Here is a 20,752-nt window from a genome sequence, read left to right on the forward strand (position 1 = left end):
AAAGAACATATAATGTGATAGACCATATGACTGGACAGGATATAGAAAGTATCAACTGAATGTTAAATGTATTTCCTGTCAGGTATTTAATTCTGTCTGTATTGTCTACTTGTTGAATGTTTGTGAAGTCTTGATTTGTGGTTGTTTGTAATGTCTTGTTAATTGGTGTTGGACCCCAGGAAGTTTAGCTAGCATTACGGCGTTAGCTAATGGAGATCCTAATAAAAATTACACTCACATGCACATGCTCACAAGCACAGACATACATAAACACACCTCAATCCTGTCCTTTTATTACGAGCCAAACTCTCCCCTGTGGATGACAGAGAACTCTGATATAAAGTCCACACCTATTCCTTTGGCTGTGTGTGTCCACTATAGGCATATCCTACAAGCATTTGGAACCTCATGAATACAGAACCAACCATCAGACACACAGTATGTGAGTGATTACTTCCTGATCCAGTATGTGAGTGATTACTTCCTGATCCAGTATGTGAGTGATTACTTCCTGATCCAGTATGTGAGTGATTACTTCCTGATCCAGTATGTGAGTGATTACTTCCTGATCCAGTATATGAGTGATTATTTCCTGATCCAGTATATGAGTGATTACTTCCTGATCCAGTATGTGAGTGATTACTTCCTGATCCAGTATTTGAGTGATTACTTCCTGGTCCAGTATATTAGTGATTACTTCCTAATCCAGTAAATGAGTGATTACTTCCTGATCCAGTATGTGAGTGATTACTTCCTGATCCAGTATGTGAGTGATTACTTCCTGATCCAGTATATGAGTGATTACTTCCTGATCCAGTATATGAGTGATTACTTCCTGATCCAGTATATGAGTGATTACTTCCTGATCCAGTATGTGAGTGATTACTTCCTGATCCAGTATATGAGTGATAACTTCCTGATCCAGTATATGAGTGATTACTTCCTGATCCAGCTGGAGTGATTCACTAGTAGAAAAAACGGGTTCTGAAGCAGCGGCCATTGGTCAGTTATTGGGGCATATAATGAAGTTAATGCTCGGCCCACTGACCCTACCCCTGCACTATTTGCAAATCTGACGGGACAGGTGAAATAAATACATATGGAGGACACTTCCCTAAGACCTTTGGAAAGCTAGGTGGAGTAACACCATTGGGTGCCAATTTACCAGTCCCTTCAGGTTTCCAAACAATGAAGGTTGTTGTAGGGGCAGGCACCCATAGTGATAGTAAGTGCCTTTTCCCAACTGACCAGTGTATAAAGCTCTTTTCACATCAGCAGTTGTCACAAAGTGTTATACAGAAACCCAGCCTAAAACCCCAAACAGCAAGCAATGCAGATGTAGAAGTACGGTGGCTAGGAAACACTCACTAGAAAGACAGGAACCTCAGAAGAAACCTACTGTACAGAGGAACCAGGCTCTGAGGGGTGGCCAGTCCTCTTCTCGCTGTCCACCCCTCTTCTCGCTGTGACGGGTGGATATTAGAAGAGTACATGTGTGGCCATAAAGGCCAGATGGTTATTCTGAGAAAACCTTTCAGTCCTAGTTACCTAGAGACTACAGGCCAAGAGTGTTGAATGATCAGATCAAGCTTTGGGGAAAACTCCAGGTTCTATACATGGGTGACGGTCTTACCTACGGAGGGTGCCCTGTGGTGGGTAGGACACTCCAGGGTCCCCTGTTGGGTTCGACCAAACATGGCAGAGTAGACTGCGATCTGCATCCCCTGTTTACAGCTCAGCTTCATCCTCTCCTCCTCACACACCACCGTACTCTTATACTCATCTGGAAGGGGGTGGAGGGAGAGATATCATCTTTAGTATCATCACAGACACACCTTACCCTTTCTGTCGGTCTCAGGCTTACTCTGAAGTTAGCCTTTTATTTTCCCTGTGAGTGTGCAGGTGTTCAGGTGTGCACGTGTGAAGGTGTGAAAGTGTGTAGGTGTTCAGGTGTGCACGTGTGAAGGTGTGAAAGTGTGCAGGTGTTCAGGTGTGCACGTGCGAAGGTGTGAAAGTGTGTAGGTGTTCAGATGTGCACGTGTGAAGGTGTGAAAGTGTGTAGGTGTTCAGGTGTGCACGTGTGAAGGTGTGAAAGTGTGCAGGTGTTCAGGTGTGCACGTGCGAAGGTGTGAAAGTGTGTAGGTGTTCAGATGTGCACGTGTGAAGGTGTGAAAGTGTGTAGGTGTTCAGGTGTGCACGTGTGAAGGTGTGAAAGTGTGCAGGTGTTCAGGTGTGCACGTGCGAAGGTGTGAAAGTGTGTAGGTGTTCAGATGTGCATGTGTGAAGGTGTGAAAGTGTGTAGGTGTTCAGGTGTGCACGTGTGAAGGTGTGAAAGTGTGTAGGTGTTCAGGTGTGCACGTGTGAAGGTGTGAAAGTGTGCAGGTGTGCACGTGTGAAGGTGTGAAAGTGTGTAGGTGTTCAGGTGTGCATGTGTGAAGGTGTTCAGGTGTGCATGTGTGAAGGTGTTCAGGTGTGCATGTGTGAAGGTGTTCAGGTGTGCATGTGTGAAGGTGTTCAGGTGTGCATGTGTGAAGGTGTGAAAGTGTGCAGGTGTTCAGGTATTCAGGTGGTGTAATCCCTTCTCTCTGTCAGAATACCAGTGGTGTAATCGCTTCTCACAGAGCCAGAATACCAGTGGTGTAATCCCTTCTCTCAGTCAGAATACCAGTGGTGTAATCCCTTCTCTCAGAGCCAGAATACCAGTGGTGTAACCCCTTCTCTCAGTCAGAATACCAGTGGTGTAATCCCTTCTCTCAGAGTCAGAATACCAGTGGTGTAATCCCTTCTCTCAGAGTCAGAATACCAGCGGTGTAATCCCTTCTCTCAGAGTCAGAATACCAGTGGTGTAATCCCTTCTCTCAGAGCCAGAATACCAGTGGTGTAATCCCTTCTCTCAGAGTCAGAATACCAGTGGTGTAATCCCTTCTCTCAGAGTCAGAATACCAGTGGTGTAATCCCTTCTCTCAGAGTCAGAATACCAGTGGTTTAATCCCTTCTCTCAGAGTCAGAATACCAGTGGTTTAATCCCTTCTCTCAGAGTCAGAATACCAGTGGTTTAATCCCTTCTCTCAGAGCCAGAATACCAGTGGTTTAATCCCTTCTCTCAGAGCCAGAATACCAGTGGTTTAATCCCTTCTCTCAGAGCCAGAATACCAGTGGTTTAATCCCTTCTCTCAGAGCCAGAATACCAGTGGTGTAATCCCTTCTCTCAGAGCCAGAATACCAGTGGTGTAATCCCTTCTCTCAGAGCCAGAATACCAGTGGTGTAATCCCTTCTCTCAGAGCCAGAATACCAGTGGTGTAATCCCTTCTCTCAGAGCCAGAATACCAGTGGTGTAATCCCAGCCTGCCAGGGTGTTGTAGTAGCTAAATCCATTCATGTTATTCCTGAGCTGTGGTGTGGTCACACTAGACTGACTGGGAGTGGCCACTCACTCCACTGACCCCTCCACTACCCTGACCCTGGACCAATCAACAGCTCTTTTGTCCTCTGTCACTTAACCAATGACTTCTGGGCGACAGAGACATGTCTCTGTAGGATCTAAGTGGGGTTTTAGTGAGGTGCAACGAGCAGGTGTCACTGCCTCTGAAAGGAAAGAGGGTGAGGGAGGGATGGAAACAGATGAATAGAGAGAGAGATGGGTTGAAAATCATCTCTCTCTCTCATTCCCTGTCCCAGTCTTCTCCGCTGCATTCCTGCTCCACTCCCCCATGTCCATAGGTGTGATTTTCAGAGAGTTCAGCTGTCACAGGTTACTGTGACTGGGCTCTGTTGGTGGAATACCTGTGCATGGCTAAAAACATCCACATTGCAGGTTGACAATCATTGGGATGACTCTTGTCTTAGAGGCAGAGCGATTTACACTAGATGGACCAGCTGCAAAGTCAAAATTGTCTATATATCGGAAAAATGTATTCAAACAAAAAATTGCTTTTTGGTCTCAATTTCAAGTCAGTTAGGCATAAAATAAACGGTGTGATCAAGGTCAAGGTTAAAATCAGATTTTATGACTTTGTGGGTGTGCCAGCTAGTGACCACCCTGCAGAGCTGCCTCCAGTACATGAGTCAACCCAATAAATGCCAACTTGCATCCACATTATCAAGGCTTCTGTTTCTGCACATTAGTATGAATAGGATTTAAACCTTCATGGTGTCACCAGGGATTTTTTTGTGTATGTGTGTGTGTGTGTGTGTGTGTGTGTGTGTGTGTGTGTGTGTGTGTGTGTGTGTGTGTGTGTGTGTGTGTGTGTGTGTGTGTGTGTGTGTGTGTGTGTGTGTGTGTGAGAGAAATAGACAGACAGGATCAGTCACTATAAGGTAGAGTATAAATGATAAAGAAACTCAGGGGTGATGAGGGAGGGACTTACTAGGCATGCATTTGTACCACACAATGAGGTATTTGCTGCTACTGGGGCACGGGTCCATCCCGAAGAGACGACTGGTGACAAGGACCTGACAGATCCTCCTGTCCTGGCACTCATCCAACATTTTCTACCATTGAAAGAGAGATATTGAGGGAGAGAGAGAGAGAACAATGATCAAGCCGGAGGGCACACAAACCAAAAACCACTTCAAACACCCTAACCATCCCCTTCTCCCAGGCCATGGGAACAGTTCTACACTCCAGCTTCCTGGCATCTCCTTCTCCTCCCAGGCCATGGGAACAGTTCTACACTCCAGCTTCCTGGCATCTCTTTCTCCTCCCAGGCCATGGGAACAGTTCTACACTCCAGCTTCCTGGCATCTCCTTCTCCTCCCAGGCCATGGGAACAGTTCTACACTCCAGCTTCCTGGCATCTCCTTCTCCTCCCAGGCCATGGGAACAGTTCTACACTCCAGCTTCCTGGCATCTCCTTCTCCTTCCAGGCCATGGGAACAGTTCTACACTCCAGCTTCCTGGCATCTCCTTCTCCTCCCAGGCCATGGGAACAGTTCTACACTCCAGCTTCCTGGCATCTCTTTCTCCTCCCAGGCCATGGGAACAGTTCTACACTCCAGCTTCCTGGCATCTCCTTCTCCTCCCAGGCCATGGGAACAGTTCTACACTCCAGCTTCCTGGCATCTCCTTCTCCTTCCAGGCCATGGGAACAGTTCTACACTCCAGCTTCCTGGCATCTTCTTCTCCTTCCAGGCCATGGGAACAGTTCTACACTCCAGCTTCCTGGCATCTCTTTCTCCTCCCAGGCCATGGGAACAGTTCTACACTCCAGCTTCCTGGCATCTCCTTCTCCTTCCAGGCCATGGGAACAGTTCTACACTCCAGCTTCCTGGCATCTCTTTCTCCTCCCAGGCCATGGGAACAGTTCTACACTCCAGCTTCCTGGCATCTCCTTCTCCTCCCAGGCCATGGGAACAGTTCTACACTCCAGCTTCCTGGCACCTCCTTCTCCTCCCAGGCCATGGGAACAGTTCTACACTCCAGCTTCCTGGCATCTCCTTCTCCTCCCAGGCCATGGGAACAGTTCTACACTCCAGCTTCCTGGCATCTCCTTCTCCTCCCAGGCCATGGGAACAGTTCTACACTCCAGCTTCCTGGCATCTCTTTCTCCTCCCAGGCCATGGGAACAGTTCTACACTCCAGCTTCCTGGCATCTCCTTCTCCTCCCAGGCCATGGGAACAGTTCTACACTCCAGCTTCCTGGCATCTCTTTCTCCTTCCAGACCATGGGAACAGTTCTACACTCCAGCTTCCTGGCATGTCCTTCTCCTTCCAGGCCATGGGAACAGTTCTACACTCCAGCTTCCTGGCATCTCCTTCTCCTCCCAGGCCATGGGAACAGTTCTACACTCCAGCTTCCTGGCATCTCCTTCTCCTTCCAGGCCATGGGAACAGTTCTACACTCCAGCTTCCTGGCATCTCCTTCTCCTTCCAGGCCATGGGAACAGTTCTACACTCCAGCTTCCTGGCATCTCCTTCTCCTCCCAGGCCATGGGAACAGTTCTACACTCCAGCTTCCTGGCATCTCCTTCTCCTCCCAGGCCATGGGAACAGTTCTACACTCCAGCTTCCTGGCATCTCCTTCTCCTTCCAGGCCATGGGAACAGTTCTACACTCCAGCTTCCTGGCATGTCCTTCTCCTTCCAGGCCATGGGAACAGTTCTACACTCCAGCTTCCTGGCATCTCCTTCTCCTCCCAGGCCATGGGAACAATTCTACACTCCAGCTTCCTGGCATCTCCTTCTCCTCCCAGGCCATGGGAACAGTTCTACACTCCAGCTTCCTGGCATCTCCTTCTCCTCCCAGGCCATGGGAGCAGTTCTACACTCCAGCTTCCTGGCATTTCTTCCATAGCTCAGATTTCACAGTCTTAAGGCGTCAGCATGCTTTGCCTAGCTGAACGATTGTGCTCGCAATCTCCCTTAAAAGACTTTAACTTGAAAAACAAGCAGCAATAGTACCGTTTGTCCATCTTGAGACGTCATTGCCAGTCTGCCTCAAAATAGTCTAATTAATCTAAGGTAACTCAAGAAATCTGTCAATAATACATCGAACTAAGATGTCTGGTGAAGAAATTTGCATGAAAAGGATTTGTCTCTCATTAAATGACAACAAACACTTCATTGAAGAATCCCTACTGTTGACCAATCACAGACGAAACAACATAGATTTCGCCTATCGACAACAGGCTTGCCTCCTACAAAACATTGTGAGCGTGAACAGCCGAAGAAACCCATGCCAAAGACTAAAACGTCACAAAATGTCGTCATAACATATGCATATGAACTGTTCCGAAATGTTTGGGATGGGATGCATGAAGAATCCTTCACACCTTTCCTTCTTTTCTGAGTAACATTCTACTACATTCCATAACAAGGAATCCTACCTCCCTCCCCTCCCTCCCTCCCTCCCTCCCTCCGCCTCCCTCCCTCCCTCCCCCCCTCCCTCCCTCCCTCCCTCCCCCTCCCTCCCTCCCTCCCTCCCTCCCTACCTCCCTCCCTCCCTCCCTCCCTCCCTGACCAAATTCCCATTTCCTAGAGGTGAATAGAAAAATTATTTAAAATGATTTTGTTTCTGTAATTTTTTACCAGAATGCATCACACTATTGACGTATGCCACCTTTATGCTGGGCGGCGCCCATTTATGATTGCGTGTGGAAGTGGGAGTTGTGGCCAGTAGATCGGTGCCATTTTCTGGGCAAAGTTGGCAAACAAGCAATGACTTCCATTAAAGCATAAAGAGATGTTTTGAAGACGTCTCCTGGCGTGTAGAAGACAACCTCCCAGTGTTCTGGTGTGTAGAAGACAACCTCCCAGTGTTCTGGTGTGTAGAAGACAACCTCCCAGTGTTCTGGTGTGTAGAAGACAACCTCCCCGTGTTCTGGTGTGTAGAAGACAACCTCCCTGTGTTCTGGCGTGTAGAAGACAACCTCCCAGTGTTCTGGTGTGTAGAAGACAACCTCCCAGTGTTCTCCTGGCGTGTAGAAGACAACCTCCCAGTGTTCTCCTGGTGTGTAGAAGACAACCTCCCAGTGTTCTGGCGTGTAGAAGACAACCTCCCAGTGTTCTGGTGTGTAGAAGACAACCTCCCAGTGTTCTGGCGTGTAGAAGACAACCTCCCAGTGTTCTGGTGTGTAGAAGACAACCTCCCAGTGTTCTGACGTGTAGAAGACAACCTCCCAGTGTTCTGGCGTGTAGAAGACAACCTCCCAGTGTTCTGGTGTGGAGAAGACAACCTCCCAGTGTTCTGGTGTGTAGAAGACAACCTCCCAGTGTTCTCCTGGCGTGTAGAAGACAACCTCCCAGTGTTCTGGTGTGTAGAAGACAACCTCCCAGTGTTCTGGTGTGGAGAAGACAACCTCCCAGTGTTCTGGTATGTAGAAGACAACCTCCCAGTGTTCTCCTGGCGTGTAGAAGACAACCTTCCCAGTGTTCTGACGTGTAGAAGACAACCTCCCAGTGTTCTCCTGGCGTGTAGAAGACAACCTCCCAGTGTTCTGGCGTGTAGAAGACAACCTCCCAGTGTTCTCCTGGCGTGTAGAAGACAACCTCCCAGTGTTCTGGTATGTAGAAGACAACCTCCCAGTGTTCTGGTGTGTAGAAGACAACCTCCCAGTGTTCTGGCGTGTAGAAGACAACCTTCCCAGTGTTCTCCCGGAGTGTAGAAGACAACCTCCCAGTGTTCTGGTGTGTAGAAGACAACCAACCAGAGTTCTGGTGTGTAGAAGACAACTTCCCAGTGTTCTGGCGTGTAGAAGACAACCTCCCAGTGTTCTGGCGTGTAGAAGACAACCTCCCAGTGTTCTGGTGTGTAGAAGACAACCTCCCTGTGGTCTGGTGTGTAGAAGACAACCTCCCAGTGTTCTCCTGGCGTGTAGAAGACAACCTCCCAGTGTTCTAGTGTGTAGAAGACAACCTCCCTGTGTTCTGGTGTGTAGAAGACAACCTCCCAGTGTTCTGGTGTGTAGAAGACAACCTCCCAGTGTTCTGGCGTGTAGAAGACAACCTCCCAGTGTTCTCCTGGTGTGTAGAAGACAACCTCCCAGTGTTCTCCTGGCGTGTAGAAGACAACCTCCCAGTGTTCTCCTGGCGTGTAGAAGACAACCTCCCAGTGTTCTGGTGTGTAGAAGACAACCTCCCAGTGTTCTGGTGTGTAGAAGACAACCTCCCAGTGTTCTCCTGGTGTGTAGAAGACAACCTCCCAGTGTTCTCCTGGCGTGTAGAAGACAACCTCCCAGTGTTCTGGTGTGTAGAAGACAACCTCCCAGTGTTCTGGTGTGTAGAAGACAACCTCCCTGTGTTCTGGTGTGTAGAAGACAACCTCCCAGTGTTCTGGTGTGTAGAGGACAACCTCCCAGTGTTCTCCTGGCGTGTAGAAGACAACCTCCCAGTGTTCTGGTGAGTAGAAGACAACCTCCCAGTGTTCTGGTGTGTAGAAGACAACCTCCCAGTGTTCTGGTGTGTAGAAGACAACCTCCCAGTGTTCTGGTGTGTAGAAGACAACCTCCCAGTGTTCTGGTGTGTAGAAGACAACCTCCCAGTGTTCTGGTGTGTAGAAGACAACCTCCCAGAGTACTTCTGGCATATGTGTGCTGCTGCCGTATGCTGCCAGATCATAAATCTCAAGCACGCTGACATTTATGTCATGTCGTCACGCGTCATTAAGGAGACATAATGGCCAGGGATAGGATATGGGAAAAAGTACAGCAGCCTATACCCCCCATGTAGTCCTAAAAAAGCTTGTGACTTCGTATCTACCTGTCTTCAAAGCTCTTTATATTAAAGATTTTGAAATCGGGATTAAAACCGCTACCATCACATCAATTGTTTCTTTCGAGACGTTGTTGGAACAGACAAGAGTTGCATTGAGCAAAGTTGCTACACTCTAGTACCAAGTGATTGCAACTGAGGGCCTCTGGGTTGGTTTCTCTCATTTGGGCACCATCTCTAGATCTGAAGCTTAGCGCTCATGATCGTCATTCAGCTATTTTGAGATAAAGTGGGAGGGAGACGAGGGCAACAGAACTCTGAAAGGACAGGAGTGGGTGTGTGTGTGTACCCCCCACACAAAAGGAGGCCTTCAGTCTATTCGTTGCACCCCCAATCAATTTAAGATGGGGATGTCGTGGCAAAGACTCAATGAAACGGCTTTGTGTAGTAGGGCTGGCTGGGCCTGCCTCTCCATGCCTTCTCCTTAAAGTGTGTCACTTGCCGGAAAACATTCTCACACAAAGCGTTACGCAATCAGCGGTGGCGGCATTGGCATTGGCTGGGTTTTAACCCTTGTTGTGTGGAGGCTTTTCTTTTTCTGGAAGTTTCTCAGACGGCTTTAGGTGCCAAACAACGACAGGCTCTGTTGAGATGGAGGGAGGGATGTGGTAGATGAGTGAATGAGGATCCAGAAGGGGGGGGGGGGGGAATACATGAGACAGAGAGAAGGGTGCAACCTTCTCTGAAATCCCCAGAGCATTATAGCTGCTGTTTCAAAGGCCTGGGTCTGTATTCAAAAAGCATCACGGAGTACTGATCTAAGATGGGGCGGCAGGTAGCATAGTGGTTAGAGCAGGTAGCCTAGTGGTTAGAGCAGGTGGCCTAGTGGTTAGAGCAGGTAACCTAGTGGTTAGAGCAGGTAGCCTAGTGGTTAGAGCAGGTAGCCTAGTGGTTAGAGCAGGTAGCCTAGTGGTTAGAGCAGGTGGCCTAGTGGTTAGAGCAGGTAGCCTAGTGGTTAGAGCAGGTAGCCTAGTGGCTAGAGGCAGGTAGCCTAGTGGTTAGAGCAGGTAGCCTAGTGGTTAGAGCAGGTAGCCTAGTGGTTAGAGCAGGTAGCCTAGTGGTTAGAGCAGGTAGCCTAGTGGCTAGAGGCAGGTAGCCTAGTGGTTAGAGCAGGTAGCCTAGTGGTTAGAGCAGGTAGCCTAGTGGTTAGAGCAGGTAGCCTAGTGGTTAGAGGCAGGTAGCCTAGTGGCTAGAGGCAGGTAGCCTAGTGGCTAGAGGCAGGTAGCCTAGTGGTTAGAGGTAGGTAGCCTAGTGGTTAGAGCAGATAGCCTAGTGGTTAGAGCAGGTAGCCTAGTGGTTAGAGCAGGTAGCCTAGTGGTTAGAGCATGTAGCCTAGTGGTTAGAGCAGGTAGCCTAGTGGCTAGAGGCAGGTAGCCTAGTGGCTAGAGGCAGGTAGACTAGTGGCTAGAGGCAGGTAGCCTAGTGGTTAGAGGTAGGTAGCCTAGTGGTTAGAGCAGATAGCCTAGTGGTTAGAGCATGTAGCCTAGTGGTTAGAGCAGGTAGCCTAGTGGTTAGAGGCAGGTAGCCTAGTGGCTAGAGGCAGGTAGCCTAGTGGCTAGAGGCAGGTAGCCTAGTGGCTAGAGCAGGTAGCCTAGTGGCTAGAGCAGGTAGCCTAGTGGTTAGAGGTAGGTAGCCTAGTGGTTAGAGGTAGGTAGCCTAGTGGTTAGAGCAGGTAGCCTAGTGGTTAGAGCAGGTAGCCTAGTGGTTCGAGTGTTGGGCCATTAACCGTAATGTTGCTAGATCAAATCCCCAAGCCGACAAGGTAAATATCTGTCGTTCTGCCCCTGAACAAGGCAGTTAACCCACTGTTTCTAGGCCGTCATTGTAAATAAGAATTTGTTCTTAACTGACTTGCATGGTTAAAATAAAAACATAGGTTCTGGTCCTTCCATTCCTGCTCATTGTGATCTAATAGCTAAAAGTGATCCGAAATCAGCACTCCTTTCCTGAGATGCTTTATGGATATGGGCCCTGATCTGACTAAAGAGGAGAAGAAAGTATTGTTTCCCAGAGAGAAAAATAATGAGCCATTTTGATAAGAGGCTTTTGGGAAACACAACCTGGACAAATGTCGAAACCAGAAGATGAGCATTATTGAATGACTGTCGTTACTGTACTAGTGGCAGAGAGAAGCATTAAAGTACATGGGGTGTGTATGGTTACCTGTAGTGCAGTGGACATGTAACAATATGTGTCATCCTCCAGTGGGTGTGTCCCTACAAGGGTGTATCTCGGGTAGGACGGGCACTGCTGGGGGTGGGAGGGGCCTTTCCTGCCGTAGAAAGCCGATTGGACGGTGATGGTGGTGCGGGGCGGGCAGCGGACCGACAGGAAGTCGCCGTCACAAGCCTGCTCGGTGTAGTTCCTCAACACTTTGGATAGGTAACCTAGGAGATAAGAAAAACACCATGGTTACCACGAAAACAGCTGCACTCCAACACCTATTTACAGTCCATCAACTCTTAAGTGGTGTTCCAGGTCATCTTTTCAGCAGATTGCTATATCATGTCAATGTGTATTTCCTGAGATGCTAATCACTTCTACAGGTGTTGTGAGATCTGAGCCTCAGTGCAGTGTGGCTGCATTAAAGACAATCTGGAATGCAAAGCCTAAAATCATACTCCAAACAAAAGACACGATGAATAGGAGACCATTCACTACAAAACAAAGATTATCTGAATAGGAGACATTTCACTCCTCCACCTCCCCAGTGTAAAGAAACACACACACACCGTCCCCAGGATGTTCAAATGGACAAAGCCATGGGTGTGTTGAATCCTGAAAGACTTTTACTTAGAATGTGTGGCACACAGCTGCAGCAGTTCTATCTCAGTCAATTGGCATCAAAGAGGAACAAAACACATACTGGATAATAAGGCAATCAGCAATGCCAATCACACACACAGCCTGGCAAGCTTTGCTTTGTCTTGCCTGGGTTGGACCACCTCGGAAGAAACACTCTCCTCCTTCCTTTCATTTAATCCCTCATTTCATGGTGATGATGTCATATTGAGAGAGCTAGCGTGTTGTCTTATCTGCGCTATATTTTGTTTTTGTTCGTTAACACAGACACACCCTGTCAAGGGAGGCAGCGCCAATATGGTCGCGTAGGTGGTTTTGTGTCTAGATAGTAGGAAGCTTCTGTGGAAGAGCCCCCTGTTTCCATGGTCCATTAGTCATGTTACACATCAACAAGCCCTGACAAAACGACTGCCTTCACTTAACCATATCAAAAACCATGGCTCCGGGCCTAGAATACCACAACACTACACAGACGCTAAAAGTCCTGGCCCTAGCGTCATTAGCTGTTAGCATTGTTAGCCTCCAGGCATATCTAAAGAACAGACCCAGCATTTAAAGCTATCTGAGCTTCCTAGGCTTGAGCTAAAGCCCTCGCTAAGCTAACCAGCGCGAGTGCTAAGTCTGCTAACCCTGAGTTTGTCTCACCCTGTCTCCATCGGTAAGCTCTTTGTTTGTTAGAGTTAGTGAGTCTCTTCTCGGACTAGGTGTCAGTTAGCCAACCACCATGTTTAGAAATGCATTCCATATTTAAAAAAGTGTATTTAAAAAAAACATAAATAGGCCTATTGGGAAACAATCATAAAACACTTGTAATGTTATTTTACTTGAAACCTCACAGGTCTAGACTGTCTCTTTGAATGCTATAGCTAATTACGGTGTTAGCCAGCATTCTCTGTCATTGTGAGCCCCCAGCCTGTCAGTCAGTCAGTCAGTCAGTGAGTCAGGAGAGCTGAACCCCATCACAAAGAACCAGCACCATTAACATTCCTGCCTGCGAGACGGAGAGCGGAGATAAAAGAGGGAGCACTGCTTTGTCATATGGTGTCTTTTTTCCTCCTTCTTTGTGAAACTATTCAGCCAAATGATTGACAGCTGGCAGAGGAACATTAAGGACAAAAGTTGTCAAGATAAACAGAGGCTGCGTCTCAAGTGAAAATCTATTCTCTGAATATTGCACTACTGTTGACCAGGTCCCAAGGAGCTCTGGTCAAAAGCAGTGCCCTAAATGGGGAATAGGGTTCCATAGACCTCTGGTCGAAAGTAGTGCCCTATATGGGAAATAGGGTTCCATTGGGCTCTGGTCGAAAGTAGTGCCCTATATGGGAAATAGGGTTCCATTGGGCTCTGGTCAAAGTAGTGCCCTGTATAGGGAATAGGGTGCCATTTGGAACAGAAATCGGCCTATTGGCAGTAGGGAAGTGTTTTCAATACAGGCCCTGTGCCAAAATAAGGTTTGAAACCCATGTTCCACTTTACTTGAACCCATCGACCATAAGGGCTAGATAAAACTATCATACCAATGACCTTATCATCTATCATAAGCAGTCATAAGCAGTCATGACTGTTCGCGTCAGCTTATGACAAATTACTGTTAACGAAACCTATAACATGCATGATGGAATAAAATGATTTGACATAGGCCCTCAGATCCTCAAAAAGCTCTACAGCTACACCATTGAGAGCATCTTGACTGGATGCATCACCGCTTGGTATGGCAACCAATAAGGCGCGACAGAGGGTAGGTCATACGGCCCAGTACATCACTGGGGCCAAGCTCCCAGCCATCCAAGACATGTATACCAGACGGTGTCAGAGATAGACCCGAAAAATTGTCACGACTCCAGCCACCCAAGTCAGCCACTCGCTTGCACTGGATCTATGCACACTCACTGGACTCTACCCACAGTCACACATCCTACACTGACAATCCAAAGTACACATGCCCACACACTACATACGCTAACATACAGAAGAAACACACACATGCAGATTGACGCCACACACATGCTGCTGCTACTCTGTTTATTATCTACCTTGATTGCCTAGTCACCTTTACTCCTACCTACATGTACATACAGTTGAAGTCGGAAGTTTACGTAAACTTAGTTTGGAGTCATTAAAACTAGTTTTTCAACCACTCCACAAATGTCTTGTTAACAAACTATAGTTTTGGCAAGTCGGTTAGGACATCTACTGTGTGCATGACACAAGTAATTTTTCCAACAATTGTTTACAGATTATTTTACTTATAATTCACTGTTTCACAATTCCGTGGGGTCAGAAGTTTACATACAGTAAGTTGACTGTGCCTTTAAACAGCTTGGAAAATTCCATACATTTACACATTACATTTAAGTCATTTAGCAGACGCTCTTATCCAGAACGACTTACAAATTGGTGCATTCACCTTATGACATCCAGTGGAACAGCCACATACAATTATGTAATGGCTTTAGAAGCTTCTGATAGGCTAATTAAAATAATTTGAGTCAATTGGAGGTGTACCTGTGGATGTATTTCAAGGCCTACCTTCAAACTCAGTGCCTCTTTGCTTGACATCATGGGAAAATCAAAATAACCCAGCCAAGACCTCAGATAAAAATTATAGACCACCACAAGGTACCACGTTCATCTGTACAAACAATAGTATGCAAGTATAAACACCATGGGACCACGCAGCTGTCATACCGCTCAGGAAGGAGACGCGTTCTGTCTCCTAGAGATGAACGTACTTTGGTGCGAAAAGGGAAAATCAATCCCAGAACAACAGCAAAGGACCTTGTGAAGATGCTGGAGGAAATAGGTACAAAACTATCTATATCCACAGTAAAACGAGTCCTATGTCGACATAACCTGAAAGGCCCCGCAGCAAGGAAGAAGCCACTGCTACAAAACCGACATAAAAAAGCCAGACTACGGTTTGCAACTGCACATGGGGACCAAGATCGTACTTTTTGGACAAATGTCCCCTGGTCTGATGAAACAAAAATAGAACTGTTTGGCCATAATGACCATCATTATGTTTGGAGGAAAAAGGGGCATGCTTGCAAGCCGAAGAACACCATCCCAACCGTAAAGCATGGGGTGGCAGCATCATGTTGTGGGGGTGCTTTGCTGCAGGAGGGACTGGTGCACTTCACAAAATAGATGGCATTATGAGTTAGAAAAAGTTGTTGTTGTGGCAAAATGGCTTAAGGACAACTAAGTCAAGGTATTGGAGTGGCCATCACAAAGCTCTGACCTCAATCCTATAGAACATTTGTGGGCAGAACTGAAAAAGCGTGTGCGAGCAAAGAGGCGTACAAACCTGACTCAGTTACACCAGCTCTGTAAGGAGAAATGGGCCAAATTTCTCCCAACTTATTGTGGGAAGCTTGTGGAAGGCTACACGAAACATTTTACAGAAGTTAAACAATTTAAAGGCAATGCTACCAAATACTAATTGAGTGCATGTAAACTTCTGACCCACGGGGAATGTGATGAAAGAAATAAAAGCTGAAATAAATCATTCTCTCTACTATTATTCTGACATTTCACATTCTTCAAATAAAGTGGTGATCCTAACTGACCTAAGACAGGGAATTTTTACTATGACTAAATGTCAGAAATTGTGAAAAACGGAGTTGAAATGTATTTGGGTAAGGTGTATTTAAACTTCCGACTTCAACTGTATTACCTCAACTATCTCGTACCCCTGCACATTAACTCAGTACTGGTACTCCTTGTAAATAATCTTGGTATTGTTATTTTATTGTGTTACTATTACCTTTTTTTTTTATCCTTTGCATTATTGGGAGAGGGCTCGTAAGTAAGCATTTCACAGTAAAGTCTACACCTTTTGCATTCGGCACATGTGAAAAATTCATAAAATCAAATTGTCTTTACCCAAAACAAGGAGCCATTTTAAGGCTGTCAGCAATCCATTGGTACAAAACTTTGCTTGGAAAATTAAGTTTAAAAAGATGACCAGTTTGATTCAGCCAGCTGAACATCAATATGTCAAATGTTTCCACTGTTGAGTGCTTCGCAAACACTACAGGTACATTAGAGGAAGTAGGAACTGTTTCCATACACAGTGACACACACACACACACACACACACACACACACACACACACACACACACACACACACACACACACACACACACACACACACACACACACACACACACACACACACACACACACACACACACACACACACACAAAACACACACCTTTTTACCATGGTTACCTCTAACAGTGCAGTAGTTCCATAGAGTGTGGTCATGAAACTCTGATAGCTGAAAGAGTCAACACCGGGACATAATTAGACAACAGTGGCGCCCAGCACATCCTCTGTTCTTTCGCTGTTCTATTGACACTGCCTTATCTCGAAAATTAAAGCAGGAAAACTTGACTTCAATGCTTTTAACTATTACAGCTACTTAAGCCTTAATGGCGATGCCTTTTAAGGCCAGAGAGATTTGCAGAGTCAGGTATAGATCGACCTCTTTGATCATAAAACGCAAAGCTAAGTTAGCCTGGTCTGAAGTGCACACACTTGGAACTAAGTAACTTCACAAAAACACACCTCTGCTGGCATAGCCCTGTCTGCTACATTCCAGAGCGGGTGAACTTGGCATTTCCCCTGACAGGACCACACACACAAACAACAACACAACCAGGGTGGCTGCCGTGGCAACGAACACAACCTTACACTGAACTCATTCTTCTCCACAGTTACCCAGCGGGCAAAAGTTGTCAAGGGACATCATTTTTCTGATATACAATGTCAGATTACAACCATTTAAAGTCGTCTTTTAGCCCTTCAGGGAAAATAAAGACCTATTGAACAGAGTTCTCCATGAAGAAATCACGGTGCCTGGAAAGACGTCATATCGTGATTGTTGTCTTGTTTAAGTGACTGATACAACCAGGTAAAGGCGTCTTATTCTGGATGCTAAAACAGTCTAAAAAACGTCCTTTTACATTCAGACTACAACCTGACCAGGACGTCAGTCTGATGTTATTGCAACCGATTTTGCCCACTGAGCATAAGACAGGTCTATTTGGACTGAGTATTAGGCCTTGTCCTGGACCCAGGCCAAGACCATGATAGAGCATGTGCACTGCCAGCCCTATACCCCTCCAGCCACTGAGCTGGGTGCCACATGGAAACTGTGGCAACTACCAAGCATGTGAGGGACAAGGGAGAGGGACAAACAGAGGATTGAAACGATAAAGGACAAGTCACACAAACACTAACAAGAAATATCCAGACTTTATCCAACAACCCAGCAGGCAAATCTAGTTGAAATTACACCTTTGCATTTGCAAACAGTTTGTAACCGGAACTGGATGCAATTGAGTCATTTCAAGCCGTTTTGATAACTGGTAAAGGACTTTCTCAAAGGTGAAGCGGTGGGTTACTAACTAAAGCGTTTTTTACTTGTTCCTGAAGCAACTGTTTCTGAGCCACAAAACACACTGCAACACCTTCCTTCATCTTGTCCTGTGGGATTGTGGGTAAAAGCAAACAGATTATCTCATAAACGCCCCCGGAGCACTTTTCCACTTTTTGTACGTATTGTTCCACCCTCCTCTGTTAACCCTCCACCTGTTGACTGACGCCCCCTTTCACGACTAACAATCAGGCGGGGTTAAGACACCTGTGTAAACCAGGTAGCCAATGACATGCGTCGCCCTGAGGGACAGCCTGGACAATGCCACCAGGGGGGAAACACAGACACACATCTCTCTCTCCTTTTTCATTTGGGGCCATCCTAACTCCTTCTCTAGATAAAAAATAATAATAATAATCTTATTTGCAATGACGGCCTACCCCAGCCAAACTCTAACCCGGATGAAGGAAGGAGAGAAGGTTATGTCTGATGGTGGCTATGTGGGGTGAGGAAGGAGAGGAAGGAGAGGAAGGAGAGGAGGTCATGAATGATGGTGGTTATGTGGGGTGAGGAAGGAGAGGAGGTTATGAATGATGGTGGTTATGTGGGGTGAGGAAGGAGAGGAGGTTATGAATGATGGTGGTTATGTGGGGTGAGGAAGGAGAGGAGGTTATGAATGATGGTGGTTATGTGGGGTGAGGAAGGAGAGGAGGTTATGAATGATGGTGGTTATGTGGGGTGAGGAAGGAGAGGAGGTTATGAATGATGGTGGTTATGTGGGGTGAGGAAGGAGAGGAGGTTATGAATGATGGTGGTTATGTGGGGTGAGGAAGGAGAGGAGGTTATGAATGATGGTGGTTATGTGGGGTGAGGAAGAAGAGGAGGGAGAGGAGGTTATGAATGATGGTGGTTATGTGGGGTGAGGAAGGAGAGGAGGTTATGAATGATGGTGGTTATGTGGGGTGAGGAAGGAGAGGAGGTTATGAATGATAGTGGTTATGTGGGGTGAGGAAGGAGAGGAGGTTATGAATGATGGTGGCTATGTGGGGTGAGGAAGGAGAGGAGGTTATGAATGATGGTGGTTATGTGGGGTGAGGAAGGAGAGGAAGGAGAGGAGGTTATGAATGATAGTGGTTATGTGGGGTGAGGAAGGAGAGGAGGTTATGAATGATGGTGGTTATGTGGGGTGAGGAAGGAGAGGAAGGAGAGGAGGTTATGAATGATGGTGGTTATGTGGGGTGAGGAAGGAGAGGAAGGAGAGGAGGTTATGAATGATGGTGGTTATGTGGGGTGAGGAAGGAGAGGAGGTTATGAATGATGGTGGTTATGTGGGGTGAGGAAGGAGAGGAGGTTATGAATGATGGTGGTTATGTGGGGTGAGGAAGGAGAGGAGGTTATGAATGATGGTGGTTATGTGGGGTGAGGAAGGAGAGGAAGGAGAGGAGGTTATGAATGATGGTGGTTATGTGGGGTGAGGAAGGAGAGGAGGTTATGAATGATGGTGGTTATGTGGGGTGAGGAAGGAGAGGAGGTTATGAATGATGGTGGTTATGTGGGGTGAGGAAGGAGAGGAGGTTATGAATGATGGTGGTTATGTGGGGTGAGGAAGGAGAGGAAGGAGAGGAGGTTATGAATGATGGTGGTTATGTGGGGTGAGGAAGGAGAGGAGGTTATGAATGATGGTGGTTATGTGGGGTGAGGAAGGAGAGGAAGGAGAGGAGGTTATGAATGATGGTGGTTATGTGGGGTGAGGAAGGAGAGGAGGTTATGAATGATGGTGGTTATGTGGGGTGAGGAAGGAGAGGAGGTTATGAATGATGGTGGTTATGTGGGGTGAGGAAGGAGAGGAGGTTATGAATGATGGTGGTTATGTGGGGTGAGGAAGGAGAGGAAGGAGAGGAGGTTATGAATGATGGTGGTTATGTGGGGTGAGGAAGGAGAGGAAGGAGAGGAGGTTATGAATGATGGTGGTTATGTGGGGTGAGGAAGGAGAGGAGGTTATGAATGATGGTGGTTATGTGGGGTGAGGAAGGAGAGGAGGTTATGAATGATGGTGGTTATGTGGGGTGAGGAAGAAGAGGAGGGAGAGGAGGTTATGAATGATAGTGGTTATGTGGGGTGAGGAAGAAGAGGAGGGAGAGGAGGTTATGAATGATGGTGGTTATGTGGGGTGAGGAAGGAGAGGAAGGAGAGGAGGTTATGAATGATGGTGGTTATGTGGGGTGAGGAAGGAGAGGAGGTTATGAATGATGGGGGTTATGTGGGGTGAGGAAGGAGAGGAAGTTATGAATGATGGTGGTTATGTGGGGTGAGGAAGGAGAGGAAGGAGAGGAGGTTATGAATGATGGTGGTTATGTGGGGTGAGGAAGGAGAGGAGGTTATGAATGATGGTGGTTATGTGGGGTGAGGAAGAAGAGGAGGGAGAGGAGGTTATGAATGATAGTGGTTATGTGGGGTGAGGAAGAAGAGGAGGGAGAGGAGGTTATGAATGATGGTGGTTATGTGGGGTGAGGAAGGAGAGGAAGGAGAGGAGGTTATGAATGATGGTGGTTATGTGGGGTGAGGAAGGAGAGGAGGTTATGAATGATGGGGGTTATGTGGGGTGAGGAAGGAGAGGAAGGAGAGGAGGTTATGAATGATGGTGGTTATGTGGGGTGAGGAAGGAGAGGAGGTTATGAATGATGGTGGTTATGTGGGGTGAGGAAGGAGAGGAGGTTATGAATGATGGTGGTTATGTGGGGTGAGGAAGGAGAGGAGGTTATGAATGATGGTGGTTATGTGGGGTGAGGAAGGAGAGGAGGTTATGAATGATGGTGGTTATGTGGGGTGAGGAAGGAGAGGAAGGAGAGGAGGTTATGAATGATGGTGGTTATGTGGGGTGAGGAAGGTGAGGAAGGAGAGGAGGTTATGAATGATGGTGGTTATGTGGGGTGAGGAAGGAGAGGAGGTTATGAATGATGGTGGTTATGTGGGGTGAGGAAGGAGAGGAGGTTATGAATGATGGTGGTTATGTGGGGTGAGGAAGGAGAGGAGGTTATGAATGATGGTGGTTATGTGGGGTGAGGAAGGAGAGGAGGTTATGAATGATGGTGGTTATGTGGGGTGAGGAAGGAGAGGAGGTTATGAATGATGGTGGTTATGTGGGGTGAGGAAGGAGAGGAGGTTATGAATGATGGTGGTTATGTGGGGTGAGGAAGGAGAGGAAGGAGAGGAGGTTATGAATGATGGTGGTTATGTGGGGTGAGGAAGGTGAGGAAGGAGAGGAGGTTATGAATGATGGTGGTTATGTGGGGTGAGGAAGGAGAGGAAGGAGAGGAGGTTATGAATGATGGTGGTTATGTGGGGTGAGGAAGGAG

The 20,752-nt window shown here is 47.1% G+C and overlaps 1 protein-coding gene across 1 annotated transcript in view; it reads right to left on the reverse strand.

Moving 5' to 3' along the window:
- The window catches only part of LOC129817719 (protein eva-1 homolog A-like), a 191,675-nt gene that overhangs the window by 115,614 nt on the left and 55,309 nt on the right, over positions 1-20,752 (reverse strand). Inside the window, exons 2-4 of the mRNA XM_055873218.1 lie at positions 11,372-11,595; positions 4,369-4,492; positions 1,634-1,783 (exon numbers count right to left, since the gene is read on the reverse strand). Coding sequence (XP_055729193.1) covers positions 1,634-1,783; positions 4,369-4,492; positions 11,372-11,595 — 498 coding nt within the window. The remainder of the gene's footprint in view (positions 1-1,633; positions 1,784-4,368; positions 4,493-11,371; positions 11,596-20,752) is intronic.

The sequence above is a fragment of the Salvelinus fontinalis genome, chromosome 20 (assembly GCF_029448725.1).
Source record: "Salvelinus fontinalis isolate EN_2023a chromosome 20, ASM2944872v1, whole genome shotgun sequence".
In the NCBI taxonomy this organism is placed as follows: domain Eukaryota; kingdom Metazoa; phylum Chordata; class Actinopteri; order Salmoniformes; family Salmonidae; genus Salvelinus; species Salvelinus fontinalis.